The sequence below is a fragment of the Uloborus diversus genome, chromosome 4, assembly GCF_026930045.1.
Source record: "Uloborus diversus isolate 005 chromosome 4, Udiv.v.3.1, whole genome shotgun sequence".
NCBI classification, from domain to species: Eukaryota; Metazoa; Arthropoda; class Arachnida; order Araneae; family Uloboridae; genus Uloborus; species Uloborus diversus.
This window is the reverse complement of record NC_072734.1, coordinates 186,679,839-186,707,060: the sequence shown is the minus strand read 5'-3', so window position 1 is coordinate 186,707,060 and position 27,222 is coordinate 186,679,839. Positions and strand designations below refer to the sequence as shown.

The 27,222-nt window shown below is 34.7% G+C and overlaps 1 protein-coding gene across 1 annotated transcript in view; it reads left to right on the top strand.

Moving 5' to 3' along the window:
- The window catches only part of LOC129221049 (pituitary homeobox x-like), a 42,455-nt gene that overhangs the window by 4,746 nt on the left and 10,487 nt on the right, over nt 1-27,222 (top strand). The window contains exon 2 of the mRNA XM_054855485.1: nt 2,876-3,135. Coding sequence (XP_054711460.1) covers nt 2,876-3,135 — 260 coding nt within the window. The remainder of the gene's footprint in view (nt 1-2,875; nt 3,136-27,222) is intronic.

The following is a 27,222-nucleotide window of genomic DNA, read 5'->3' as shown; positions in this document are numbered from 1 at the left end:
ATACAGCTATGTTAATTTTCTCGCTTATGTTATGGTAATTTGCTCGTCCACGTCAGGGTAATTTACTCGTCCATGTTATGATAATTTGCTCGGTAAAACGGGCTTAAAATTGGAATAGAAAGAGAACAAACTCGAATTTTCGAAAAATCGCTTCGAGGTCTCACCCTGACGCTACGTACTAATTTTGTGCCAAATTTTATGAAAATCGGCCGGACGGTCTAGGCGCTATGCGCGTAACAGACATCCAGAAAGAGAGGTCCAGTGACAAACTTTCAGCTTTATTATTAGTAAAGATGAAACATTTTTTTCGATCTTCCTGTTCTTTCTTTTGTTTCTATCACCAATCGGAACGATAAGCTTGAAATTGTTGAAATATTTGAAACTGATAAAATCTGTAACGTCATTAGTAAGACTGGTTAAAAAACTATAAGAACATTGGCTTTATTTATTGAGAAATATAGTTAGGAAAATGTTTTTCAAATGCTTGTTTTATGCGTGGATAAACTCAGTAATTTCTTGTACATACGATGTTTATACATGGGGTGGTGATTAGGAAACAAGTCTTACTAAGTTAAATAGAACTTATGCAAACATTTTGAAAATATTTCATTGATTTAAACATGAGTTTAATGAAAGCAATGATATTTTATGAGAACCAGAGAAAATTTACAAAATTAGAGAAATATATGCACAGAGAATATTGTATTTTTTACATAACAACAGTATTTGGTTTGAAGTTAATGAAAAACAATATAATACTAGAATTTCAGGTAGACAAAAAAAGTTATAACATTAAATAACACGATTACCTAAAAACAAAACATTTTGTTAGCACCACGGCTGTTTAACGAACTTACGGAAGATGTTCTTGCCAACCAGGGGAGGGGGGGTACAGATGTAAAGATTTATTATTATTATTTTTTTCTTTTTTTGCTACAATCAGTTTGTAAACTTATTTTTAATTAGTATTTAATATTAATTACTAGCTGTACCCGACGCGCGTTGCTACGCCAACAAAAAAATACATCATTATACTGATTTTCATGACAATCGGTTGAACGGGGCAGAAGTTGCTACTCTGCAGTGCCACCTGGTGGCGAGTGTCTTCAATGAGCATATTATGCACCTTCTCCGTGGAAAAATACATATATATAGCAATTTTCATAATAATCGGTCCAGGTATCAAGTGAAGCCGTGACTATACTCAAATTTTGTACTCACGCAGTTTGCAAGATCAATCCATCGCTAAAAATATCAAATAGAAAAAGTTTTAAATCCCCCCGTTGCATGAAAAGCCATAAAACCATAAAGAAAGAATTTATTTGTTCAAACTCAAGAAAAATGGCAACAGCTAACTTCTTATCAATGAGATCTTTCACGCGAATTAATTTCTGCAGCCGATCATTTTATTCGTATTTAGCCAATGGATTGTGAAAAAAGGAACTATCTATCGGATTTTTTTCGAACTGGTCTATAAACATTCTCAGTACCAAAAATAACAAACGGTGAAAGTTTCAGCCAAATCTGCCGGGTAGTTTTTGAGTTCATGGATGACATACAGACAAACATTCATTCATATATACAGTGAAACCTCCGAATAGCGGACAGTCAAGGGACTAGAAGTTTTGTCCGTTATTGGGAGGTGTCCGCTATTAGGAGGAACTACTTAATTTACCTTTTTCAAAATGGGCTGTTGTTCCCTTTGTAGAACACAATCGAAACAATTGCGAAAGGTTTACTACATTTTACGTCAAGTGTAATTAATCTGTTTTTTCTTAATAAAGGTGTACTGACAGCGCACACTTGTCTCAAAAAGCATTTAATCAATTAAAGTAATCAGTTAAAACAGTTTGACATCTCTTTTTTGCGATTCGGCGGAGCAACCTCCCTCCCCCCCCCACACACACTTTTTATGGTTAATTTATTTATTTTATCTCGAATATCACTATTGCATGGTTGACAGTTGGCAATATGACCTTGAATATGGGCAAATCTTTTTCATATCTAAAAATTAAACAACCCAACGAAACCATGGCGCCATAAAGCCGACTACTACCGGCGCCGGTCTGCTCAATTGCATCTCCTGAGAGCCCCCAGTTAGAAAAAGCGCCCAGTTTCCTCTTTTTTATTTTTACTTTTGAATAGTTATTGTGTACAAAATTCATTAAAATCTTAAGAAAAACGTACGTTAATTGTTAGACTGACATCAGTTTTCACTGATCTGCTTCAATACTCTCAAAACTAGCTGTTACAAAATTATGACTTTTATTTTCTTTCTCATTTTTTGCTGCCCGCAAAATGCCTTTTAGTTGTTTTTTTCTGCCCCCAACTTTTAAGCCCCAATCGCTGCCTCTGCCCATTACCACCCTTTTAATTCCAAGAAACAGTGATGAGGAAATGACGGTAGGGGGGAGGGGATATCAGTTGTGGAGGATGAAAAGCTTTGTAAGGTAAGCAGTTACTAAGATATTCTGTGAAAAGAAAAAAAAAACGGAAGTGCTATGATCGCAAGGGAAATTTTTTGTGAAATAACTGTCCGTTATTCGGAGTGTCCGTTATTCAGAGTGAATTATATGGAATGGCCTATATTGAGGGACTGGGACTTTTAAAAATGTCCGTTAATTAGAGGTGTCCGTTATTCGGGAGTGTCCGTTAAGGGAGGTTTCACTGTATATAGATGTATTTATTTATTTATCATTTTTTATTTTTAAAATTCTTTTGTTACTAAATAATTGTCCAGCAATTTAATGTTACAACATTTACAAGGAAAAAGAATACAAAATCTGTTCCTTTATCAAAAAACTAAAGTTTAAAATAATAAAGTTTCCCACCATCGTATTCAGTCACTGACTTTTTCTTTCCATTTCTTTTTCAGTGGAGTCCAGCCACCACCACCACCCGTCCGGAGGTGAAAAAATTCGTGGTGAGGGAGGCGGCGGCGGTGAGAGCGGAGAGAATTCGGGCGGCGATGATGCAGACCCGAAAAAAAAGAAGCGCCAGCGGCGGCAGCGAACCCATTTTACGAGCCAGCAGCTCCAAGAGTTGGAAGCCACTTTTTCACGCAACAGGTATCCGGACATGTCGACGAGGGAAGAAATAGCCATGTGGACAAACCTCACCGAAGCAAGAGTAAGGGTGAGTTACTGGCATTTGCATTTTTGTTCAAGAGTTGGGTTTGGGAATCGTGAGAGCCCAGAGTTTTTCTACTGCAAGCCTTCTAGCTCTGGGGCTCCCAAACTTTTTCAAATCGTGGCACTATTCAAGCAATTTTCTCACTGCACCCTAACTATTTATCTCTATTATGCATCCATCTTTTTACCATTCTATATATACACTGTAAAAAAACTGTAAATTTTGAAGAAGTTATCCGTATTTTTTACAGAAAAAAAACTGTTAGTTATAAAATACAGGATTTCTCTGTTTTTTTTTTTTTTTTTTTTTTTTGAATCTGTAACCGGTTATAAGCGTTAACTGTTACCATCGCCTCACCGCGTACTTTGTTTTTCTTCGAAATTTCGCCCGCGTGTTTGGATTTTGGTTCTCGTGCTCGAGTTTTTTGATCTTATCTTATACATATAAAATCTGAGTATCTATCTATCTATCTATCTATCTATCTATGTCCAAGCTTCTTCTCCCGAACGACAGTGAACTGACCATCGAACCAGGTATCGATGGATTCGTCATCTTCCCGTCTTCATGTTTGGCTATTTAACATAATCCTCCGATAATAATTAGCGGAGATATCAATTAAAAACTATTAATTATGACTCTTAGATTTCAAAATCAAATCCCTATTTTTCGAAGGCTTTCCTCCATTCAAATTATTATTCAGTGCTTCATCTCAACTTTCCATAACAATGCTTTTATTAAAATGTATAGCGGGTGAAGAAAATCATTGAGATGAAAGATCTGTTGCCATTTTTTTTTTCTCGAATATGAACAGGTAAAATTCTTGTTTTTATTTTGAGGCTTTTCCTGTAATCAGGGGATTTTAAAATGTTTACTTTTTGGGGTTTTCCGCAATCTGCCGCAAAATTTCAGTGACTTTTTTTTTTTTTTTTTGGTTCAAGCCTGATTGTTAAATACGCGTCACATGATATAACTTTCATTTTCGAGGAGGACCGTGCACGTCGTAAAGTAAATGAGTGATTTACAAGTTATTTGAGTTCTTTGAGGGTTTGTACCTGGAAAACGGATTGATGTAATTCTTGTACGACCATGTGGATAGAATCCATCCAAATATTTATCTGAGTGGTATGTTGCATTAATAAACACCCGGGCAACGCCGGGGTAGTAGACTATTTTATGTAAAAAGCGGCTTGTTATTGTGCATAAATATTTCCGATATAGTCTATCAGATGTAATTCAGTTTAACGTGAGTAAAGATTATAGTTGATAATGCATATATTTTCCCCTTTTGTGCTGACTGAAAATGTACTCATAACTTGTATCATTGATAACGATTATTAACGTTGATGAGGTGTTTTGGCAAAAATATGTTTTACTGGTGTTTTGCAAACCTTGCTTTGCGTGCATTTATTTATTCCTTAACGCGTTAGAAACTAGTGTCAGTGTACTACAAAAGTATCAACTGGACTGCTCTTACATTTTTTAGGTAGCCCGTGCAACGCCGGGCACGCAGCTAGTATTTATTTAAAGCGAGTAAGTCTTAAATCGTTTGCAACTTCCATTTCATTGCACCCTAATCAATATTTTATTATTATGTTTTTTTGTCATCTGTTACAGAGTATATTCGGAAATTTACCTTTGTATACATGTATTTCGTAGTAGTATAGTAAATATTGAAATGTATTTATAAAAGTATAGTTTCATTTTTTAATCTTCATAAAATAATAAATCAGCTTGAATAAATAATAAAAATACGGAAGATTTCTGTAAAATAAACGGAAGAAAACTGGCGTCCTGGCTGACAGTTTTTTTCCGTAAATTTTACAGATTTTTTTTTACAGTGTAGGGGCGGAGGGTGGCCTTAAGCGGGTAGGTCGCCCAAAGCGGGTAGGCCTTCGTATGCCCCCCCCCATGGTGTGTAAGCGGCACTGCATACGCATGGGATGTTTACATGAACCTTTCCGAGTTTTAATCAGTCCCAACGAAGCAGCAGTGAAGGGGCATGGCACAATCACGCTTACAATTTAAAAAAAAATGATACATTTCTAAACAAAATGAAGTTTTGTAACTTATGATTTGTTGAAGACCAGCTTATTTTTTTTTTTTATTCTCAATAGTATTACGTTATTCTGACACCATCCCTCTACAAACTGCGATAGTCATTTCGTTTGTTTCTTTTTTAAATTTAAGGTTATAGTTATTGAAATAAAAAACGCGCCTTTGGGCAAAGTGGATATAGGATTTAATCATATATCCATTTATAATTTCTGTCCTCGTGGGTTGAGTTAGATTTTCTATTTCAGTAGGATAAGTGTAACTTTAAAAAAAATTGTTTAGGATGGCAATTAATTAGTCTATTAATTAATTCACTTATTTATTTATGTTTTATAAACAAATGTGCTGACTTAAAACTTGATAAGTACAACTGTTTTATATTTTTTTTATATAATGGCAGGTAGCTAGTCAATTATTTTAATCATTTATAACTTCATATTTGATTGGCAAATGTACCAAACCACAATTAGTTAAGCTTACCCGCTTTGGGCTCCCTGGTAGGGCAAAGCGGGTTTTTCAGATGTTTGTAAAGTTTGATAATAAATAAATATTGGGTTTGAAATAATACAAAAATCACTTTTTATTTTGAAGTTCAAGAACTCTGCTAGGAAAGAAAACCGAAATTGTTGCGATAAAAATTTCAAAAACTACAATTTTCGAGCGTTCTTTGAAAACCTACCCGCTATAGGCCCCTCTCCCATGTGTATATATTATACAGTCCTATATATATTATACGGTCGAATCTCGTTAATTCATACACGCGTTTATCGAATTACTGCTAAGGCGAACTACATACTACATTTGCGATCCCCGTCCCATTGTATATTCGCTATATATATTGTTTTCGAGAAAAGTTCAAGAATTTTAGTACCCTAATAAAATTATGTTTAAAATGGTGCTGTTTCCCGTATTTCCCACTCCAAGCAAACAACGGTATCTTCAAGTGTCACTTCCACGTCATTTTGTTTACCTCCTGAAAAAATTAACACTCAACATGTGAAATTACCACACATAAAAACAAAGCTCCAAAGACAACCAAATGTTTCATTTAAAAAAAAAATAAGCATGGGTTTTTTATTCGTGTTTAGAAAAAAAATCACAAAAGTTCAAAAAATTTTAGTACCCCAATAAAATTTTGTTTAAAATGGTGCTGTTTCCAGTACTTCCAGCTTCGAGCAAACAACGGTATCTCCAAGTGCAACTTCCACGTCATTTTGTTTACCTCCCGAAAAAATTTACACTCAACATGTGAAATTACCACATCTAAAAGCAAAGCTCCAAAGACAACCAAATGTTTCTTTTTAAAAAAAATAAGCATGGGTTTTTTATTCGTGTTTATAAAAAAATCACAAAAGTTCAAAAATTTTAGTACCCCAATAAAATTTTGTTTAAAATGGTGCTGTTTCCAGTACTTCCCGCTCCGAGCAAACAACGGTATCTCCAAGTGTCACTTCCACGTCGTTTACCTCCGCCAGAGCTACCAACTGCTACGAAAAAATCGTAGTTTCTACGACCCACAGCCTTGAACTACGACGCTACGAAAACGTGTCCAACACCTACGATTTTCTTTTTTTCTTTTCGTTTTCACAGGAAAATTTTCAATCATTACAGATAATACCCGTATTATAATCATTTCGAAAATATTGCCTTTCTTGATAAAATTCTAAACCTCTGCTAAAAAATAAGCAGAAGCAATTTCCCTCAAGTAATGTAAAAAAAAAAAAAAAAAAAAAAAATATTATTAGTATCAGTTTCAGAGTAAAGTGTTACTTTCCCTATTGTAAGTTTAAACGTAAATTATTCATTGCGGCTGTTGCATTCGTAATTAAATTTTCCGCTTTGCCCCCCCCCCCCCCTCGCATAAAACTCTGTAACTAATTTAGTTTTTCTAAAAATGGCAGCTATGACCTTCGCTATCATTTCGTGTGAAATAGAGCGTTACCTTGCTGAGATGGAAAAAGCGAGAAGCCCTTTGTGACGTCAAAACTGCACAATCTGAGTTTTAAAAAAAGAACTTTTTTTTTTAACCTCTAAAATTTAGTAAAACATTTCTTCTTGGGGCGATACTGTTTCTTATGTTCTTTCGAAAGATTCCAGTGCAGTCTAGGGAAATTTCTGATTGAAGAGTGAAATCCCATCGGAACGATAATAGGGAAGTTTTCGATTTTTCAATTTTATTTTTATATGATAGAGTAACATGTATGAACATTATAGGTGAAAAAATTTTTGCGATACGATAAGAAGTTTTTTTTAATTAATTTTTAAAGTTCAAGCGCCTGTGACGTCAGATGGCATAGGAAGTGACGTCCGATAGGAGAGAAACGCTAGCGAACCGGTTCCCATGTCATGGGAGAAACCGAAGAACGTGCTTTCGACTTCGAAGATGAAACGTAAAAGGCTTATCTCCTCGCATTAAACTCCTCGCGTTTCTGGAACATTAAACCTCTCATCCTCTCGGAAATATTCGAATATCACCATTGATATTATTTGAGGAAGATTATTTAGATTGTGCTTTAACGAATCCGGCCTCCATAGTGTGTTCAAAAGGATTATTGAATTTCTAAAAAATAAAAATATCAGCGCGCTCAAAATGTCCCTAGCGAAAACAAGGGATCTTCGGCGGAAGGCTGCCCATTCGCGCCCTGTGACGTAGGCTCATGACGTTTCAGAAGAGCGCACTTTTGCGCGTGGATTTTTAAAAATTCATTAAAAATCAACCACGGTACATAAAAAGTAGTCGAAAACTTTGTATTGTATAGTGAATAAAATATTACAACGTATATAAAGTACAAATTCAAAATGAAAAAAGGTTAAAAAACCAGCAAACAGCTGTTTCGGCACTCTAAAATAGAGAGACGAGTTGTCTCTCATTCCAATGTTCGCCTCGACTGTGTTTTAGTCGGGTTGAACCTGTCTTCGTTTTTATTTGCACTGATGATGGCACTTGTATTTTAGAGTGCCGAAACAGCTGTTTGCTGGTTTTTTAACCTTTTTTCATTTTGAATTTGTACTTTATATACGTTGTCATATTTTATTCACTAATCAACCACGGTGTTTTAAAATTCGGCGATGGTGAATTTTTTAGTTTTGAGGGTCAATTAACAATATGCAATAGCCAAAATATGAACATTTAATACGTTGCAACTTCCCTATTATATGTTTTTGGAAGTTGTAGGAAACTAACTCCTGTTGCATTATATTTGATTAGAGTTTGAAGGGGGGGGGGGAGTACAAAGGTAAAAGAAAAATGTTTGAGAAATTTTCAATAATAATAATATCAATAATAAAAACTTTCCACGTTTAAGAACATCAAATAAACGATTGAGTGGAGAGAATTAAAAAAAAAAGCTTCTGTATTTTACCGACAGCATTGTGATAAACATTAGTATACAACCAGAATGTAAATATTTTTAAAATGAGAAAAATATACCTTGAAATAAGATTAAGAGTATAAATAATAATAATAATAACAAAAAAATCTGGTCAAAAATATCAAAGCACAAAAATATTCATCCTTGAAATTAGTTTGTTAACCTTTATTAACAAAATTAAATTTATAATTACTATTATTTTTCATTTTTTGGCAACAAAAAATCGACTTTCGAGCATTGTTTAGTTTTCGCCGCGCTGTTTATAATCTATTTTGTTCATTAAAATAAACAATGGGGTCGTTTCCAAAATTTTAAAAGTATATTTTTCTGAAAGTACATCCTTAAAAACATAGGATCAGACCATTTTTTGTATAATTTGTTTAAGTTTAATATTTCAAAAAAAATTACTTAAATTGGTGCGCTTTCATTGTTTATGCTTCTGTCGTGTGACATCACAAATGATGAAATGCCATTCGGTGTTGCCAATCACAGAGCAAAGTATTTAATTCGCATCTTTACTCACGTGTATTGGCAGCGATAGGGTTGATAGAAAGCGTAGAGCGCAGTGTTTAATTCGCTTCTTGATTATCATAACGTGTAAAACGTGGTAGAAAAATGCGCCAATTGCATCATTTGTGACGTCATAAAGACCACACCTTGTTTTCAAAATCGGACATTTTAAAAAATTTATTAAAAAATAACTGTTGGGAAAATGAAAGTTTCTGGGTCCATGTTTTTTTTACTCGTTTTATCAATTTCAGTGACTAAAAATAGTACTTTTGACTGAAGGAAACCACCCCCATTCTGCAGTACATATGCATAAGCCAGGCACAGAAGAACAAGAGAATGTCATGAGAGAAAGCGTGTGGTGTGCGGGCAAGGGGAGGGTCAAAGGGCCAGCTGACCCCCCTGTGATGAAAAACATCTTCTTTATTATTATTTATTTTATTTTTCCTTTACTTCTTATTATTACTATTGAACTTTAATTTTTAGTCCAGGAAAATTTAGTGTTGGTAATCAATGTTAATCTCCTTTTACGTAGTCTTGTTAGACTTGTCTTTTGAAGTCTAATAAATGCAAATTCTTTTGCCTGTAATGTAACTTTGAAAAAGATAGGGGTCCTAAACCTTGGGGGCTGAGTCTAGGCCCAGTAGGTTAATGCGTTAATCAGGGCACGTTTATAATACAAACTTTGAAACGTATCTGCAATGCCGGCTGTACTTCTTTTCAGTTTGTTGCATAAAATTTTAATGCAACAATGTTGTATAATTGTTTTTCTTGAAACGAAAATTTTCTCGACACATTAAACATAAAGAATGTGTGATTTTCATTAATTTGATCATTTTTATAAATATTTTTCACGATAACAATTTTTGTTAGAATATATGTATAGAGTTATAGGTTTTGCATATTATTTTGAAGAAAGTTCATGTAATACTTTGTTTTTCTTCCACTTTACTGGCTACTGAATTTTGACCATCTTTACAAAATTTTCTGTATCCGCCCCTGCGTGTGGGTGAAGTGACAGTTCAAAATGTGAAAAAAAAAACAAAAAAAACCGAAAATATAAAAGTTTTACTTGTGTCGTGTGTCTTTACGACGCACTTTTTTTTTTTTTTTCATTTCGATTATGTTTTCTAGCAATGTCAGAACTAGGTCTAAAGAGTTGACTTTTTCACGATAGGTACCACCAATCGTTAAACATTGCAAATGCGATCGATCAGTAGTTCACTTACAGTTCGCAGATCAATGCATCTTTCGGTAAATGAACCATGAAGAGGATTTTCGCCCCTTCTTCTTTGTCACATTTTCCATGTATCAACTTTTGGAGAGGGAGAGAATTGAAGAGACTATGTTCATTCACAACACACACAAACTAATTTATTTTCTACACACGGAAACAGTATACATGATGGGCAGCCAATTTGCCCTTTTTCCGGAATAGCGGTCAAGAGATATGCCTTAAATTTATCCCGCTATTCGGTCAGGAGATTTTTTTGCAGTCACGCCTTCATAACTGCCTATAGCCATATGAACTCAGGCGCTCTCATGCATCTGCGCAGAAGTCAATCGCGTAAAGCCCCATTGCGCAATTATGGAGATCCCGAGTTATTAATCTTGGGATCCCTGTCAAGTTTTACTCAATGTAACCACGTGGAGCATATAATTTCTTACAAACCATTCCACTTCTTCAAGATCAAAGGAATAAAAAGGAAATTCCGAAATCATTTTATGCTTCGTAATCATCTCCCGAGGAGGAGGAGAAAAGGGGCATCCCTTAAAGAAATAGCCATTCCTCTCCTCTCGCTTTATTTGGGAGGGTGCAATCAACGATTTCGAGCTGAGAGAGGAGACGAAAAGGAATAAGTGGACGCGGAGAAGGAGAATCAATGCCAGGTGATCGGAAACGACGTAATAGCAAAGACAGAAATTGCTCCCGAAGCAATCGCCTGCCCCGATAAAATGCCTCCTTTCGCAAAATAGCGGCCATTTTTCACGGGGGACGCAGAATAACTTCTTGGGAGACAATCCTTTGATGATGGATGGAATTCGGTCACGCGAAAATGGAGTATCTTAATCCCTCCCCCTCTCTCTCAATTACTCCCCGATTCTTTTGCCAATCAGAGCTTCCAACGGGGGTCCTTCTCGTGTGGAGAGGGGCATCCATTGGCTAGATCCTCTGCTGCTCCAGATTTCTGATTTGTGCGCTTCTTCTTCTTCAATCAATGCCCGATAAGGACGTGTTTCTTGGATTTCCCCCTCTCCACGGGGAGAGGATGTTCTGCCTCGTGTTTGTACGCCATAAATGGATGATGAGAAAAAGTGGGTGCCTACCAGATTACAAGAGGGAGCGGACGGAGGATGGGAATTTATGTATGAGACTTATGTTCAACTACGACTTGTAATACGAGAGAGTTAGTTGACGAGAAATGATGTCATTCATCAGTTGGAAATGAATAGAATCAAAGTTTCTCTGCTCCAGTTTTTTTTTTTTCTTTTTTTTTTCCCCCAGCTCCATGTTGTCTCACTCTTGTCCTTGTGCGGCGATTTTATAAAATTTCGATAATGCAGTTTTAAAAAAAAAATGTATTTTATACGGATATTTTTCTGACAAAGGCAAGCATTTTAGTGTTATCACCATTCATGTCTGAGTGCGACGGGGAAGTTGGAGTTCAAGTTCAATGGGCGCAGAATTGATTTCAGCTCTAATCGAAAATTCTGTCACTTAAACATTGGATTACTGTTCAGCTGAATACCAAGTGAAAAGTGGCGCTTTTGAAAAAATATTACGAGAGCAAAAATGAAATCTTAAATTGCTTTGTTATTTTATTTTTTAAGCGTAAAATTTGAAACAATTTAATGTTAGTTTATGAAGACTTATTGCCCTATTATGAATTTAATAAATTGCGAGAAATTTTAAAAGAACCGGAAAGTAATATTTTTGATTTTTCTCAAACAAATACAGTAAAAGACACCCCTCTTATACGGACATTTTTTAATTCCCCGATTCCAATGAAAATAACATTATTAAACTCCTGTTCTGCGGACACCCCTCTATTGTGAACAAAAAAATTTGTCCCGTTAGTATCCGCATTAGAGGGGTTTTACTGTATTTTCTTTTAAGTTTATATTTTTTAATCAACGTTGTAATAATTATCCTTGTTATCCACAGCTTTTTGACATCTAGAACGTAAATTTAATCCCGGATAGATTTAAAAAAAAAAAAATTGATATTTGCAGCAAAATGTCTAGAAATGCCATCTTGGATACAAGCCAAATTTTTGTCTCATTACTCTCCGGCCCTTTTAATACATCAAATCGAACACTTATTAATATCCGGAAAGCATTCAAGAAGTAATATGTTGCTGTGCTAAATTTAATAAATCGGCCTATTATATGCATCGATGCTGATTCAACGTTTCTAAAGAAAATTAAATGCATCGCGAAAACTTAACAGCGAAAGTAGTTATGAAATCAAACTGAAACATTTGTGAGTAGGAACAAAAAACCAAAAGTTTGATTAAAATCGAACTGATCGCTTTCGTTTTGCTAAATTTTAGCATCCTTAACAATGACAAAAATATTGAGAAGCTAAGCAAGATGAATAAATACATTATTTGCTTTTGTAATAATGTCATTATGTGCCAATATCACCTACATGTATAATTTTTAAACATTTTCCAGTTTCTCAGGATTATATTTTCCCAGTCGATGATACTGCAACTTCAACTTGTGTAGTTTTTGAAATCTAGTTTTTTCAGTGATATATTGCTTTAAAAACAGGCAATTAAATTAAATAAAAAAAACTCGAAGCATTTTCCAATTATGTATTTTCTGTATTTTTTAAAAATGTCCTTGGAGGTAAAGGGCACTGCACTGTTGAAACTGCGGGTTGCCTACGGCACCTTTTAGTGTGAAACGTTGTAACACCTGCGGCACCTCCTTAAGGACGCCATTTTGGCTCCCTATGGCACCCTTGGTTGCATATGGCACCTTTTAGGGTGAATCGGAGGGGCAACGTATCCCCTTAAGGGTGTCATTTTGGCTTCTGATGGCACTTTTAAGGGTAACACAACCCTAATCCCTTAAGGGTATTGCAACGTTTCACCCGAAAAGGCGCCATTTACAATACAACCCGCGGTTTTAGCAGTTTGGGCAACAAAAAAAAAAAAAAAAATTAACCAGAAGATGTTTACAATCTTTTTTTCTTTGGGAGGATTTATGTTACTTAATTGTCCTTTATGGGCTCAAAAAATGAAAATTTGCTACTCAAAACCTTAGTGTTTTATGCTTCTGCATATAAAGTATAAAAGTTGAATAACACGATGCTTAACTCCAGATTTGCAAAGAAAAGTGGAGTGCCCTTTGCATAGATGTCCAGTTAATCATACTTTTTGCTAATGAGCATTTAAAAGATTGACATTTGATCTGTAGTCTGTATTATATTCTCACCAATATTATTGCATGATTATATGAAGCTTATTCTATTGAAGTACGTTTGTAATTATGTATATAATTATTGTAATTTAGGATCCTCAGAGTTTCTGTAGTGATATTGTTGAGTTTGAATTTTTAACTCGAGACCACAGTTCAATTCATGAGTTTGTCTACCTCCAAGTTGTATAAAAGCATTTTTAGAGAGCACCATATTTAAAAATTAAATGCACGTTTACACCTTTCAACTGGTTTTTTAATTAAAATTGTCGTTGATGGGTTAGGAAGACATCTATTCAGATTTGAATAACAAACTAAGAAACAATAAAATCTAATCAGAGGGTCCGGTTTAGAAACTTTCGGTCATTAACCTTTTAAGCGCCAATGTTCCCAAATGGGAACATCAACTTTAAAAAATCGTAAAAAATAAATTTTCGCTTGTGAGGACTTCATTTTTTTCCTATTTATTACCAAAAATAGACCTGAATTTTTGAAAGGAAAACTAGTTCTAATTTGCAATTACTGTTTTCTACAAAAATTCGCAAAAATGTGCTTTTTTAACGATTTTCTCAGAGACATATTAAAAAATTTATATATTTTTTAAAAATGCTTAACCGTTTTGATATTTTAGAGTAACAATAAATAGGGATCCTTTTGACAACCAAACATGACCGATAATAATTTCCAACAAAAATGTAGATCCTATAAGCGAACAAACTTCGTTGTTCCCATTTGGGAACATTCGCGTGATCCGCTATAGAAAACTGGGCAATTTACGCCGCTGCGTAAGTTCTGTTATGTGATTAGTAAAAGTCTCAGAATTAAAACTAACCACTATTGATGCATCTAAAAACAGGTGGGTGATATTTTGACCTTTCACTGCCCCCCCCCCCCACTTCGTCTCCAGTTTTAGGGTGGGAGTGATAACAGAAAATAGTTTTTTGTGTAGAAATGAAGATGTTTACAGCTCTTCTCTAGTATCCTGCTTAGGCTTCAAACTGTTAAAAATAAATTCCCCTCCCTTGTCACATGAGACATTCCAGAGATTCAGCCCCCAATCATTTTTTTTTAACTTTTAGGTCTACTTTCCCAGTAAAAATCAGATTAAAGAAGAAAAAAGCATGGAAGAAGGCAAATGCATCTTTAAAATATCGTTAAAAATAAATAAATAAAGTCAATAATTAAACACATTTTGAAAATTAAAATAGGAAATCATTGTATTGAGACGGGGAGAATGCTTCCGTCGGTCTATCTGTTGCCGCGGTCAAATACCTTTTGAGTGAATTGTCCAATTCGAACAATTTTTTTTTGTTCGAAAGATCTCGGCAAGGACACATCATTCGCTTATTTAATTTTTTGATTTGAACAATTTTTCGAACAATTTTGAACAGTTCAAAAAAACTTAACATTAGTGCCTATGGGGGAAATTCAAGGCAAATATAAATCTCATACTTACAGGCGAATTTGCATCAAATAAATTTTGTAGAAAAAAGCTTTCAAAGAAGAACCTATGTATAGAAAACATCTTTTTGATTTGAACAATATTCCATTCAATTTTGAAGAGTTCCAATCCCTTAACATGAAATCCCAAGGGGAAAGTAAAATTTAATCTTGATCCCGAACTAAAAGGCGAATTTACTTCACACAAATTTTGTTGGAAAAAGCTCTTGTTGACCAACTTTAGACTCCGACTCCTAGAATTTTAGAGTAGTCAACTCGGACTACTGTACCCGAAAATTAGTGTGACTCCGACTCCCCAACTCAATTCTTACTCCGTAGCTTTGGAAAAATTTAGACATAAGGAAAAAATGACTGACTTCGACTCTTGGATTTCAAATAGTTGGTATCAAATTTTGAATAAATTTGCTAATAAATACATATTGTTTTTTTTTCTGTTTTTACATATCTTGAAATATTTAACATTTGAAATCGAAATAAATGTGATGAATAATATCATATATATCAAGCGTTTCTGCATAAATAACAAAACTGAAGCCATAGCAAGCATAAAGAGTATTCGATTAAAAGTCTTGGTAAAAAACTTAACGTAACACGCCAATGTTCCCCAAATGGGAACACGCCCAAAATATTAGATTAAATTTTTTTTCTCGAAAATTTCTTCTTGCATTGTGTAAAGGGATGCCTAAGACTTCTGTTTTATGAAGTGATTCGATATTTCACATTTCGAACATAGAGCAGCATTTAAAGGGTTAAGGGGAAATACGACTCTTAAACATTGCAGAAATGGGTAAAAAACAGTCAAATTTAATACACTATAACTCTGAAAGAATATATTTCAGATGCTCATTTTTCTTCTCTAGAAAAATTAATGTCTTTTCTTTTACTGCACGTATTTGTTGAACCCTTGGTAAGTGTTTACTTAATTGAGTAATTACTATAAGCAAAATATTTGATAAAAATCGCATTAGTCACCTTACGCGTATGATTACAAAAAACGAGCTGCTGTGTGCATCACGTGACTTTCTTTTACGCCAGTTAAATGATAGCAGTAGTGCCTTGGAGTAAGCAAAGAAACACTTAAAATATTTTTACCCCAAGTTTGTTGCGAACTGAAGCAAAAAAAAAAGTTTTATACAGATTAATTTTCCCAATATTGGACATTTCAATGTGATTCAATGGTTAACTCTCTAAATATCGCCAATAGTGGCCAAAATAAAACCAAATTTTAAAAAAACGCCAAATTTTTTTTTGGCGCGACCAAAAGCTTGGCGATATGTCACCAAGTGTTTACCAAATTATAGCACTTGAGTTTGCATTGATATTAACAATGATTCCCCACCCCCCAAAAGAGACCCCCTTAGGAACATTCGAATGCAACCAAAAGAGGAGGTGCACAACTAAACCCCACTAGGAGTCTACGTACCAAATTTCAACTTTCTAGGACTTACTGCTTTTGAGTTATGCGAGATACATACGCATGTACGTACATACGCACATACATAACGTACATACAGACGTCACGAGAAAACTCATTGCAATTAATTCAGGGATAGTTAAAATGGATATTTTGGGTGTCTATACGTTCTTAGACATGTATCTACGTGTGCTCGGGTTGAAAAAAAAACTCAGCATTTATTCGGGGGCGAGCAAAATGAAAATTAAAGCCAATTTTTGGGTCAAAGTTTTTTCGTGAATACAATACTTAATATATTTCGTAAAAAAAAGTAAAAATTTTAGTCAATACAAAATATTTTTGGTATCTAAATCAAACTGTTGGTTTAATAAACTGAATCAGGTTTTTTTTTTATTTATGTTTAATTTCTATCTTACATAGTAATTAAAATTCAAATGTCGAAAAATGATCAAATTTTTATACCAAACATATTTTTTCAGGTAAGAAATTGTACACAAATTAAGGTTTACTTTGAAAAACAGAGCATTATACATGTTCAGTAAAAATTTCATGTAAAAATATTTCTTAGAGTTTAAGTTATCATGCGCGTAATATTAAACAAACACATTGAGAAAAAAAAGGATTTTAAATTATTTTTTACGGTAAATTACTTAAATGAGCCGATACGTTTTCGCTCATAGTTTTCTTAATTGCAGGAATTTTTCAAAGCGGTTTGTTTTAAATGATTCAGGAAAGGCTGGAGAACAGTATATACATTTTTTTTTCCAAAAATTTAAAATTTTCGACATTAATAACTGGATGTCCCCTTGAGTCAGACACATCTGAATCGTGCAATCGAAGAAAGTGCTATAATGTTGCACAACCATACTTCTTTTATTCTTTGCTCTCATAAGGGTGCAGAAAACAAACGATTCGCTAGATCGCAACAGATAATTGTTTTGATATTAAAAGTTGTATTGTGATACACTTTCGACATCGCCGTTCACTTTAAACACCATTAATAAATAAATTAAAACTGCATTTTGTTCTACTTTTCTGTTTGATCGATAACTTTCGGAAGGTCCCTAAGGCAGGAGACCCCGAGGAGAATCTAAGGTCGAGCCTCAGGGACCTAATGTAAATCAGCCTCTGAGTACAATGCAATGGAATAATACCTGGACGTACGTAGCTTAGTCGTTCTAAAAACAAATTGCGAAATTCGTGGGTTTTTTTTTTTTTTTTTTTCAAAAAGCATTAAGTCATAAATAAGTTTTGTGCCAAAAAAGGATTAAGTCATAAATAAGTTTTGTGCCAAAAAAGGATTAAGTCATAAATAAGTTTTGTGCCAAAAAGGGATTAGCGGGGCTCATTCAACTCTAACAGAATTTGATCGAATTGAATATAATCAATTATAGCTACCAATAGCGGAGCCAGAAATTTCCTTTGTGAAAGTGTTGGTTTAGGTGAAAACAAATCTAAGAAAAATATCCAAGTAAAACGTTTGTATTTTTCGTCACGCATGCATTATATTTTGATGTAATCGTAAACTATTTTCATTAAACCCAACATTTTATGTACAAAAGTTTCAATTTGTAACTGAAGGATTTAATTAAAAAAAAGTCTTACTTTACGTTTACGGCACAACCAAAATATTATTACTGATTAACACTTAAGAACTCCTTTTTATTCAAAAACAAGCATTCTAATTACCCGTCGTTTGAATAGAAAACATTTTTCGAGACAGCCTCCGAAAAGGAATGCTCACAATTACGTTAATGGAGCAAACGAGGCTTATTCTGCCATTTAATTAGAGCCCGGCGTTTTTATTCCGTTATCAGATAAAACAGAAACAGCAGACGACTCGACCTTGTCCCGGAAAATTAAACATTGTGTCCGCATCTTACTTTTATCCCGCGGTTCGCAAATGGATGCGTAACAATTCGTTTAGGTATATAAGTAATCTCCGGTTTATCCCCCACCTTTAAGTTGCAATCAGTCGCTAGAGGGGGACCAGTCGTAAAGGGAATCATTCCGAGGCTCCAGGCCCAAGACCTTAATCTCCCAATATCTGGAGAGACCTGCAGATAAGAGAGAAAGTCAGATTAAAACCTCCTCCTTATTTGCTGTTCCTTCTCCTTTTGTCGTTCCTTCGGGATTTCCCCTTTTCCCGAAGGCGTTTTCTTTTTGTTTTCCGTGGCGCAAAAATGGGACATTTTCGAAGATCTCTCTCTCTCTCTCTCTTTCCCTCTTTCGTTGCGCACGAAAATCGTTTCTTTTCTATTCGGTTATACTTGTGTCTTCTGTGTCTCAACTTATTTTAACATCGTTGAGCAGACATTTTAAACTGTTTGTAAATATTTTATTTTATTAAAGTCTTTGTTAATTGACGAATAAATTATTACCAGTAGGATGATCAAGCTTTAAATTAGATGTTATTTTATTTCGTGGGGGAAAGTTTGTTGTGCTCATTGTACAAATTTATTTTTCTTGCAGTGTACTTCATTTTTACTTTTTGAGCAACCACGATTGCTTATTGCTTTCATTTGACTGTTTTGAATTCCTATGATTTTATTTTCCCCCCGCCCCCCTCTGCAGCATCACCGTCGACCGGCTCCTCACGATGCTGCTCCTATAGCGAAAGCCGTCTCAAGGTTGCATCCATATACTACACACACGCGCATACATACACAACTACACACACGCACACACACTCATTCCTGCGCACAGATACAAACAAACATATACACTTTCACACACACAACTACCCACACATTCATGCCTGCACAGACACAAACACATATGCCTACACACACATACACATACCCCGCCCACACGCACACAAACGCACATATACACTTTCACACACATAACTACCCACACATTCATGCCTGCACAGACACAAACACATATGCCTACACACACATACACATACCCCGCCCACACGCACACAAACGCTCATACACACACAACTACCCACACATTCATGCCTGCAAAGACACAAACACATATGCCTACACACACATACACATACTCCGCCCACACGCACACAAACGCTCATACACACAACTACCCACACACTCATGCCTGCACACAGACGCAAACACACATGCCTACACACAAACACACATACCCCCTACACGCAAACACACATACCCCCTACACACAAACACACATACCCCCACACACAAACACACACGCCTACATACGCACACACACACACTCGTGATTGCGAAAAACATAATTTGAATTCAAGATGACAAAATTCAAATTATTTATTTTTTTTTTCAAACTCGTTATCAACGTTTTTTGAACTGTGAGGTACACTTTATTATACATATTCTCATATAAATAGTAGCCAATGATCGAGTAATCCGCGTGTTTCAACAATGAAACTCGCACCACGGCATGATAATTTGATATGTTTTGGTAATGTTTAACATGCAGGAAAAGGCTTTGTTGTTAAAAGGCTGAAGTCGATCCGGTAACTCAACTGTTTTACTGGTAAGAGTGGTGTCATTTCATGGGAATGAAGAAACGAAAAAGTGGTTGAAAATTAACGTTACCTACTGGAGTTTAGGGTTAATCCACTGAAGTTAGGGTTAAAATTTCAAGTATCAAAACATCATCAAACAGGCAACGGTTTCGTTCAAATGTAGAAGAGTAGAAGCAATTTTCACCTGTCATACCTTGATGGGCGACTTTCTAGTAGTTAATAACTTTCAAACAAATATTTCACCAAAAATTATAGCTTCAAAACTGCCTTTAATAAGTTTCGAATCCTACTTGTTCTTCCACTGAGCTCCAAAACATGAAGATGAAATTGAGGCTAAAATTTCGCTAATTGCGGAAGAATAAGATATTGCCGTGCTCTTATATCAGTAATTTTGCTGAAATGTACACAAACGTCAATGTTTGTTTTGGAATACAATCTTCAAAGAACAGAAATAATTTTTAATTAAGTATTTTTTAAGTCAGCTGATATTTAAAAAACAGAAGGAAAAGAAGAAACTTATGTTTTCTTTTTGCACTGACAAAGCAAACAAAGGTGAGATATAATGGAAGAAACAGTGTTATGAAATGTTCTTTCTTTTTCGCATTGTTAGAGATCGAAAGTGCTGCATCACTTCTGCTACAACTTTTCAAAGAAGGATTAATGTCGTAAATGTATTCATCTAACCCAAAGTTTCTCAACCTTTTTTGACCAGCAGACCGACAAGAGCTTTTTAAAAAAATTCGTAGACCAGTGATGTCTTTTTTTCTCTCTCTCGCGCTCTTTTCTTTCTTCCCTGTTTTTTCTTAGCAAAAAAAAAAAAAAAACCACCTTGCATTTGCGGATAGTTGATAACATGTGAATTTTGTTTGCGAACAGGTAAGGTTCCCCACCCCCTTTTTTTTTTGGTAAAAACAAAACAAAAAAAAACATTCTACTCGATGACCGTAAAACACTCATAAAAAAACTTTTGCGAAGGACTGAAGTTTTTTTCAGTAAAGAAATATAATAATGATAATTATAAATAAATTGATAAATATGTAAATAAAACTTTATTTGGTGCTAAAGAACTGTTACAAAAAATATTTAAATGTTTAGAATAACATAAGTAATTATTGTAATAATTCTACAAAAGTAATAAACCTTGCTGAAAAATTCTAGAAGAGAGAGAAAATTAATTTTAAAAAAATCGAGTAAAAGATGTAATTTTTTTGTTTTGAACTATCTTTAGTTCAATTTTGAACAGTTTAGAAAAACTTAACGTTAGCTTCTGCTGGTAAATTAAAGGCATATACAGTGGCTCGCAAAAGCTTTGAAACGAGATGTTTTCTTCTTTAACTATGGGGGAAAAAAAATTCTTACGGAAGTATATTACTAATTTGAACCCTTTTTAAAGCTCAACAAAATGCAATTTTAGAACAGTTGAAACATGCATAAATTGAAAATAATCGGAAGTTTGCAAAAATTCTGCAGCAAAAAATTTTAAATGATTCAGTTTTTCTGAACTTTTATTGAAGTTAATCTTCTGAGTGTAACGTGATACAGCAATATTTAATGTTTAGTCGCATTTTTTGTCCATAAAAAAAGCCGCTAACGTTTTTTTAGTAAGAGTAACTCACTTAACTCTTTTTTTCATTTTCTTTTTGCCAAAGTTAAAAAAAGCCTTCATGTAAAATAGCTTCAAAATTAGTTGGTTAAAAATAGTTCTTGCTTCATTCATTTATTTATTTTTTACCTATTCATAGTTCTAAAGTTTGAATACGCCACCTTGTGGTGACTAAAGAAATTAGCAAAATATGTAAAACATTTCGATTTCGTTTAGAGAAGGCAGATGTCTCATTGGATAGATCACGTCCTACGTCAGAGGGTCGGTCATGGTTTAACCTCTTTCAGCCGCCATTAGCCAGAGACTTCTTTGAATTACAGATTCAAATTTGAAACTTTACATTGAGAGTAATGTGATCTTTTGAGCAATTACGAATTGTTATTATCCTTACTCGACCAAAGTTGATGTCGCTCGGATTTTTCAAATTGCCATGATAACGGTTTTTGTTAATATTTACTTAAAGAGCGAAATTTTCGTTGTCATAGTTACAAATCGTCTGAGGTTTTTTTAGCCTTTTATTTATTTATTTTTTTCTGGGGTTACCTCAAGCAGACTTCACGTCGTAAAAAGGGTTTTTTGGGAAAAATTACGCTTTTTTCAATCTAGATGAACTTTAACAAAAAAACTTTGTCCAAATACAAAATTTCAAGATCCTTTCCAACAACCAAAGGGAAAGGCCAACCAACCCCTAAAGGGTTCAAAGGCGGGCTACAAGGCTAATAAATGGACTTTCTCACTATGATTCCAGGCTTAGAAGGCTAAAAATGTGCCGTCTTGAGCAAAGAAGAGACCGAGGGGACATGATTCAGTTGTTTAAATTTATTAAAATGAAAGATGTTAAGGGGCTGAAGTTTAGCACTGAAAACAGGATAAGGGGTCATTGTTTTAAGCTATTTAAATCTCAGGCTAACATGGATATTAGGAAAAAATATTATTTTAGCAGGGTAGTGGAACCTTGGAACAGCTTACCCGGAAGAGGTGGCAATGAGCAAGGGAGTAGATAGTTTTAAGAGGGCCATTGATCTTCACTGGGGATTGTAAATTGACTAGGACCAGTCTAGCTGGGCCCAGAGCCTGTTACTGGTCGTCACTTTTGTATTTGTAACCAATTTCCATCACTTAAGATTGATAAGAAATAAAAATACATAACGTATGTATTTTTATTTCTTATCAATCCTAAGTGTTGGTATTGGCACGGGGTAAATAATCTTTATAAGCGGATATCGGCCATAAAATCCTAATCTTTATTACCACGTCCTGTCCTATTTACCATTTTCTTGTTTTATGGATATGCCTCGTTTTACCCAATCTAAAAAACCACCAGTCATAACATGACGGATGCAAATTTTTTGGCCATCTCCCTTCCGTTCCATTTGTAGAAACAAGAAATCGAACGAGTAGGGTCCTACCGCAATTCGTGATTGCGGAAAACATAATTTGAATTCCAGAAGCCAAAGTTCAAACGAATGGCTGTTTTTTTTTTCTTCCCGTAATGTTTTGCGTTTAAACGTTGGAAAAAAATACGTGAATTTAAATCATTCCTAATAAAAATGGTCATTAACAGTTGAAATTTACCGAAACGTAACGCTTAACAGCTTGAGAGAATGATTTTGGTATCAATTTTTTATTGACAAAGAAGCTTTATTTTTTCCATAAAAGAAACGTATATACGTAGGTCAATCAGAAAGTTAGTTGCACTTCTTCGTAACTCTGTTCCGTTTAAGACAATTTTGATGAAATTCTGTGGCAATACTTAAGACATGTACCTTTATCGTGCGACGTAGCGGCTCCCCCAAGACAATCTCGGCAGCTGCAAGTAGTGTTCAAATAGGGAAGTTTTCGATTTTTCAATTTTATTTTTGTACGATAGAGTAGCATGTATGAACATCATAGGTGAAAAAAAAATTTGCGATACGATAAGTAATTTTTTTTAAATTAATTTTCCAAGTTCAAGCGCTTGTGACGTCAAATGGCACAATAAGTGACGTCATGCGCTTTTCCGTCGCGGGAGGATGCGCAGTTGACTTCGAAGACGAAACGTAAGGCTTATCTCTTCGCATTTAACTCCTCGCGTTTCTGGAACATTTAACCTCTCATCCTCTCGGAAATATTCGAATACCATCATTGATGTTGAGGAAGATTATTAGATTGTGCTTTAACGAATCCGGCCTCCATAGTGTGTTCAAAAGGATTATTGAATGTCTAAAAAATAAAAATATCAGCGCGCTCAAAATGTCCCTAGCGAAAACAAGGGATCTTCGGAGGAAGGCTGCCCATTAGTGCCCTGTGACGTAAGCTCGTGACGTTTCAGAAAAGCGCACTTTTGCGCGTGGATTTTTAAAAATTTATTAAAAATCAATCACGGTGTTTCAAAATTCGGCGATGGTGAATTTTTTAGTTTTGAGGGTCAATTAACAATATCCAATAGTCAAAATATGAACATTTAATAGGTTGCAACTTCCCTATTGGGAATGCGTGCAGTGATTCCATTTTGTGGGCAAAAAGGTGCAACTGCACTGAAATTTATGTGCAGTAGCATGACGTGTATGGTAAAAATGCAATGTCATGTCAAACTAGCGTGAAATGGTGCAACATGTTTGAGAATGGACGTACAGATATTGACGACGCTGCACTGTAACAAATTTCGGAAACGTTTCTAGATATATCGGAAACGTTTCCGAAATAGTAGGAATCCTTCATCCAATAGCGAACTCCTTAATATTCAGAAAGCTTTTTGTTATTTCAAGATATCTAGAAGCGGAAGTGATGACGCAACGCTTCGAAACCTATTTCATCCTTCCAACACAGGCGCCAATGAGTCGGAAATAACGAGAACTTCTTTTTTTCTTATCTATGGTTGCTGCAATCAGCAACTGTGTAGCATTGGATTGCTTGTTATTTCATGTCTAGAGAGTAGTAAAATGTGTCGAAACTAATTTTACGCCTTTGCATTTTGGACTGCCCTTGATTTTTTAGACGATGTACGCAGCTACTAAGTTAGTTAATAACCATTTGCTTCTTTACAATTTCCAATGCGACCATAATTAGATATATATTGTGTGTTCAAGCGTGAATAGTTTTAACACCTGTGTTTATACTTAATGAAACGAAACCCTTTGGATTACTTATTCAGTTGTAATGGAGGTACTTAGATTTTCTTCCGCTCATGTTCACTTGTAAGTATTAATGAATATTTTAAAACATGTTGTTATATACATTTATATTTTTGTTGATTTGCATTTGATGAGGCTCCAATTGTAACTGTTTTTGGGTTTATCGAATTAATTTAAAGTTATCCTACATACCTATGTGCGCGGTGTACTATTTGTTGTAACCAACTGAAACTGATTAATTACGTAAAAGAAGTAAGATTTATATTTGAGAAGCAATCACAGAAAAGTTATTTCGAAATACTTGGATGTACATACATTTTGGTTCAAAAAGAAAAAAAAAATCAATTGTTTAATTCATTAGAAATATGGTAATGCAAATATTTTCTAGTATTGTAATATGCTTCACAAAAAATGTGCCGGTATAATTTATCTTTTTTTATTATAATTTATTCATTCATTTAAAAATATTTATACCATTAGAAAATGACCATGTTATCTATTAGTAAGAACATAGTTATGAAATTAATTCATCTGCTTATTCATTTTGTTAAATGTGGTTAACAATTAAAAAATTCCTTGACATTAGTTCCGAAAATAACATTTCCTTCGTGGATATACTAGTTTAATGTAGGAAAGTCAGGAAGAATGAGTCAGTGGCAAAAATGGAACAGCTGCATTTACATGCTGAAATAAAAAGTAATATTATTTCATGTCATCGTTTTAAAAGTGATCAGTTTTTAAATACTATGTTATTAATATGCAATGCACATATGGTGAGAAGACGAGGGGCGTTCACCACGCAGACTGTGCCATTGACATTTTCAAAAGGTTGCTTTTTTTAAGGTGGGGGGCGCTTTATATCATTTTATGGGTGCACCATCACTCTTATGGTGTGGGGGGGGGGGGGGGGAACTCTCGTATATATGAAATGGAATAATCATGTAATAGAGTTCAATGTTTTAATAAATAAAATATATAATAAATTTTGCGCACACTCTAAATCAGTAACCTATTTTGATTAAGTATCTATATTTGTGATAAACTGGAAAAGGGCAAGAACAGAGGAATAAACCCGAATGGTTCCAGCAGGGGGACTTTGGTGTCATATTTAAATTCATCAATTTCTCTGTTGGTACTTTTCGGTACACTTTGTTCGTCAAAGAAATTGACTTGACGTGAACGAATTTCGGAACGCAAAGTGTAGGTAAGTTCTGTCAAATTTTATCCGAAAATAAAAGCTATCAAGTTTGATACAAGATATGCTTTTAAGTTCTGCATTAAAAATACAATATGTTGATAATTTTGTCTTGAAAATATTGAGAGAAAAACTGAAGTTTAATATTGTTTAACAAACAATCCCACTTCTGAGAAAGTACTCCCCCTTCCCTCCCCCGACGATTTTGTGATTATGAATGAAACTACTATATTATTTCTTAAATTTTCAAAAATTTATAACTGTGCATATATTATGCTGTTAACCATGCTATTTGTCATTAGAAATTCAGAAGAAAAAAAAATCCACGAATGATTCTAAAATTGCTTGTTTCATTGCTCTTAGATATGAAAGAATTGAAACTGATATGGCATGCAATACTATTAAAAAAGAATTATTTTTTAGAAAAAATCACGGAAAAAGGATTCCGAAATTCTCAGAAACCTTTTTGAAAATTGTTTGGAGAATTCCGAAATACTCGGAAACGTTTTCGAAACTTTCATGAACCACAGCTGCACAGAATACTCAGAAACATTTCTGGAAATTACGGAAAGAGGATTCCGAAATACTCAGAATCGTTTCTGAAAATTACAGAAAGAGGATTCCAAAATACTCAGAAACATTTCTGGAAATTATAGAAAGAGGATTCCGAAATACTCAGACACGTTTCTGGACATTACAGAAAGAGGATTCCGAAATACTCAGACACGTTTCCGGACATTACAGAAAGAGAATTCCGAAATACTCAGAAACGTTTTTGAAAATTTCATGAACCACAGCTGCACGATATACTCAGAAACGTTTCCGAATTTTTTTTTACAGTGTGAGCGCGAGGGAAAACCAAGTTTAGGTCGTTAGGTGGGAATTTTTCAGCTCCTGACTTCGATGTTTTTGATCCCATAAAACAAGAGCTTTCAAAGCGATGATGCCATTCGGATGACGAAGTGAATGCTGCAACCCAACAATGGTTATCGGACATTGGACGGGATTCCTTTGCAGAAGGCATCCAAAAACTTCTACCACGCCTCGACAAGTGCTTAAATAACGGAGGTGGTTACGTTAAAAAGTAGATTTTGAGTGGAACTTTAAGATAACAATAAAGTTTTTGTAAAATGTCAATGTTTTCTTGAGCAGTGCAACTAACTTTCTGACTGACCCTCGTATTTTAGAAAAGCGTTTTTAAGCAAGCACTATCATATTCGAAAAACAACAAATATTTAAACCGACTCTTACTCTAATAATAGGCTTTTAACGCACAGTTTAAAACAACGCCCTCCCAAATCGGCAAGGGACATTACCGTCTGCTCCTCTTCCGGGCCACGTTCATGTGTGAAAAAGGGGGGGGTGAGCGCGGGAATTCCCCCAGCGGGTGATCTCTCTGGGAGCAGGGTGCGTGCCAATAACTTGCGTCTCTTCCTCAGCATTTATCACGATCGCCTGTCACATCGAATCAAGG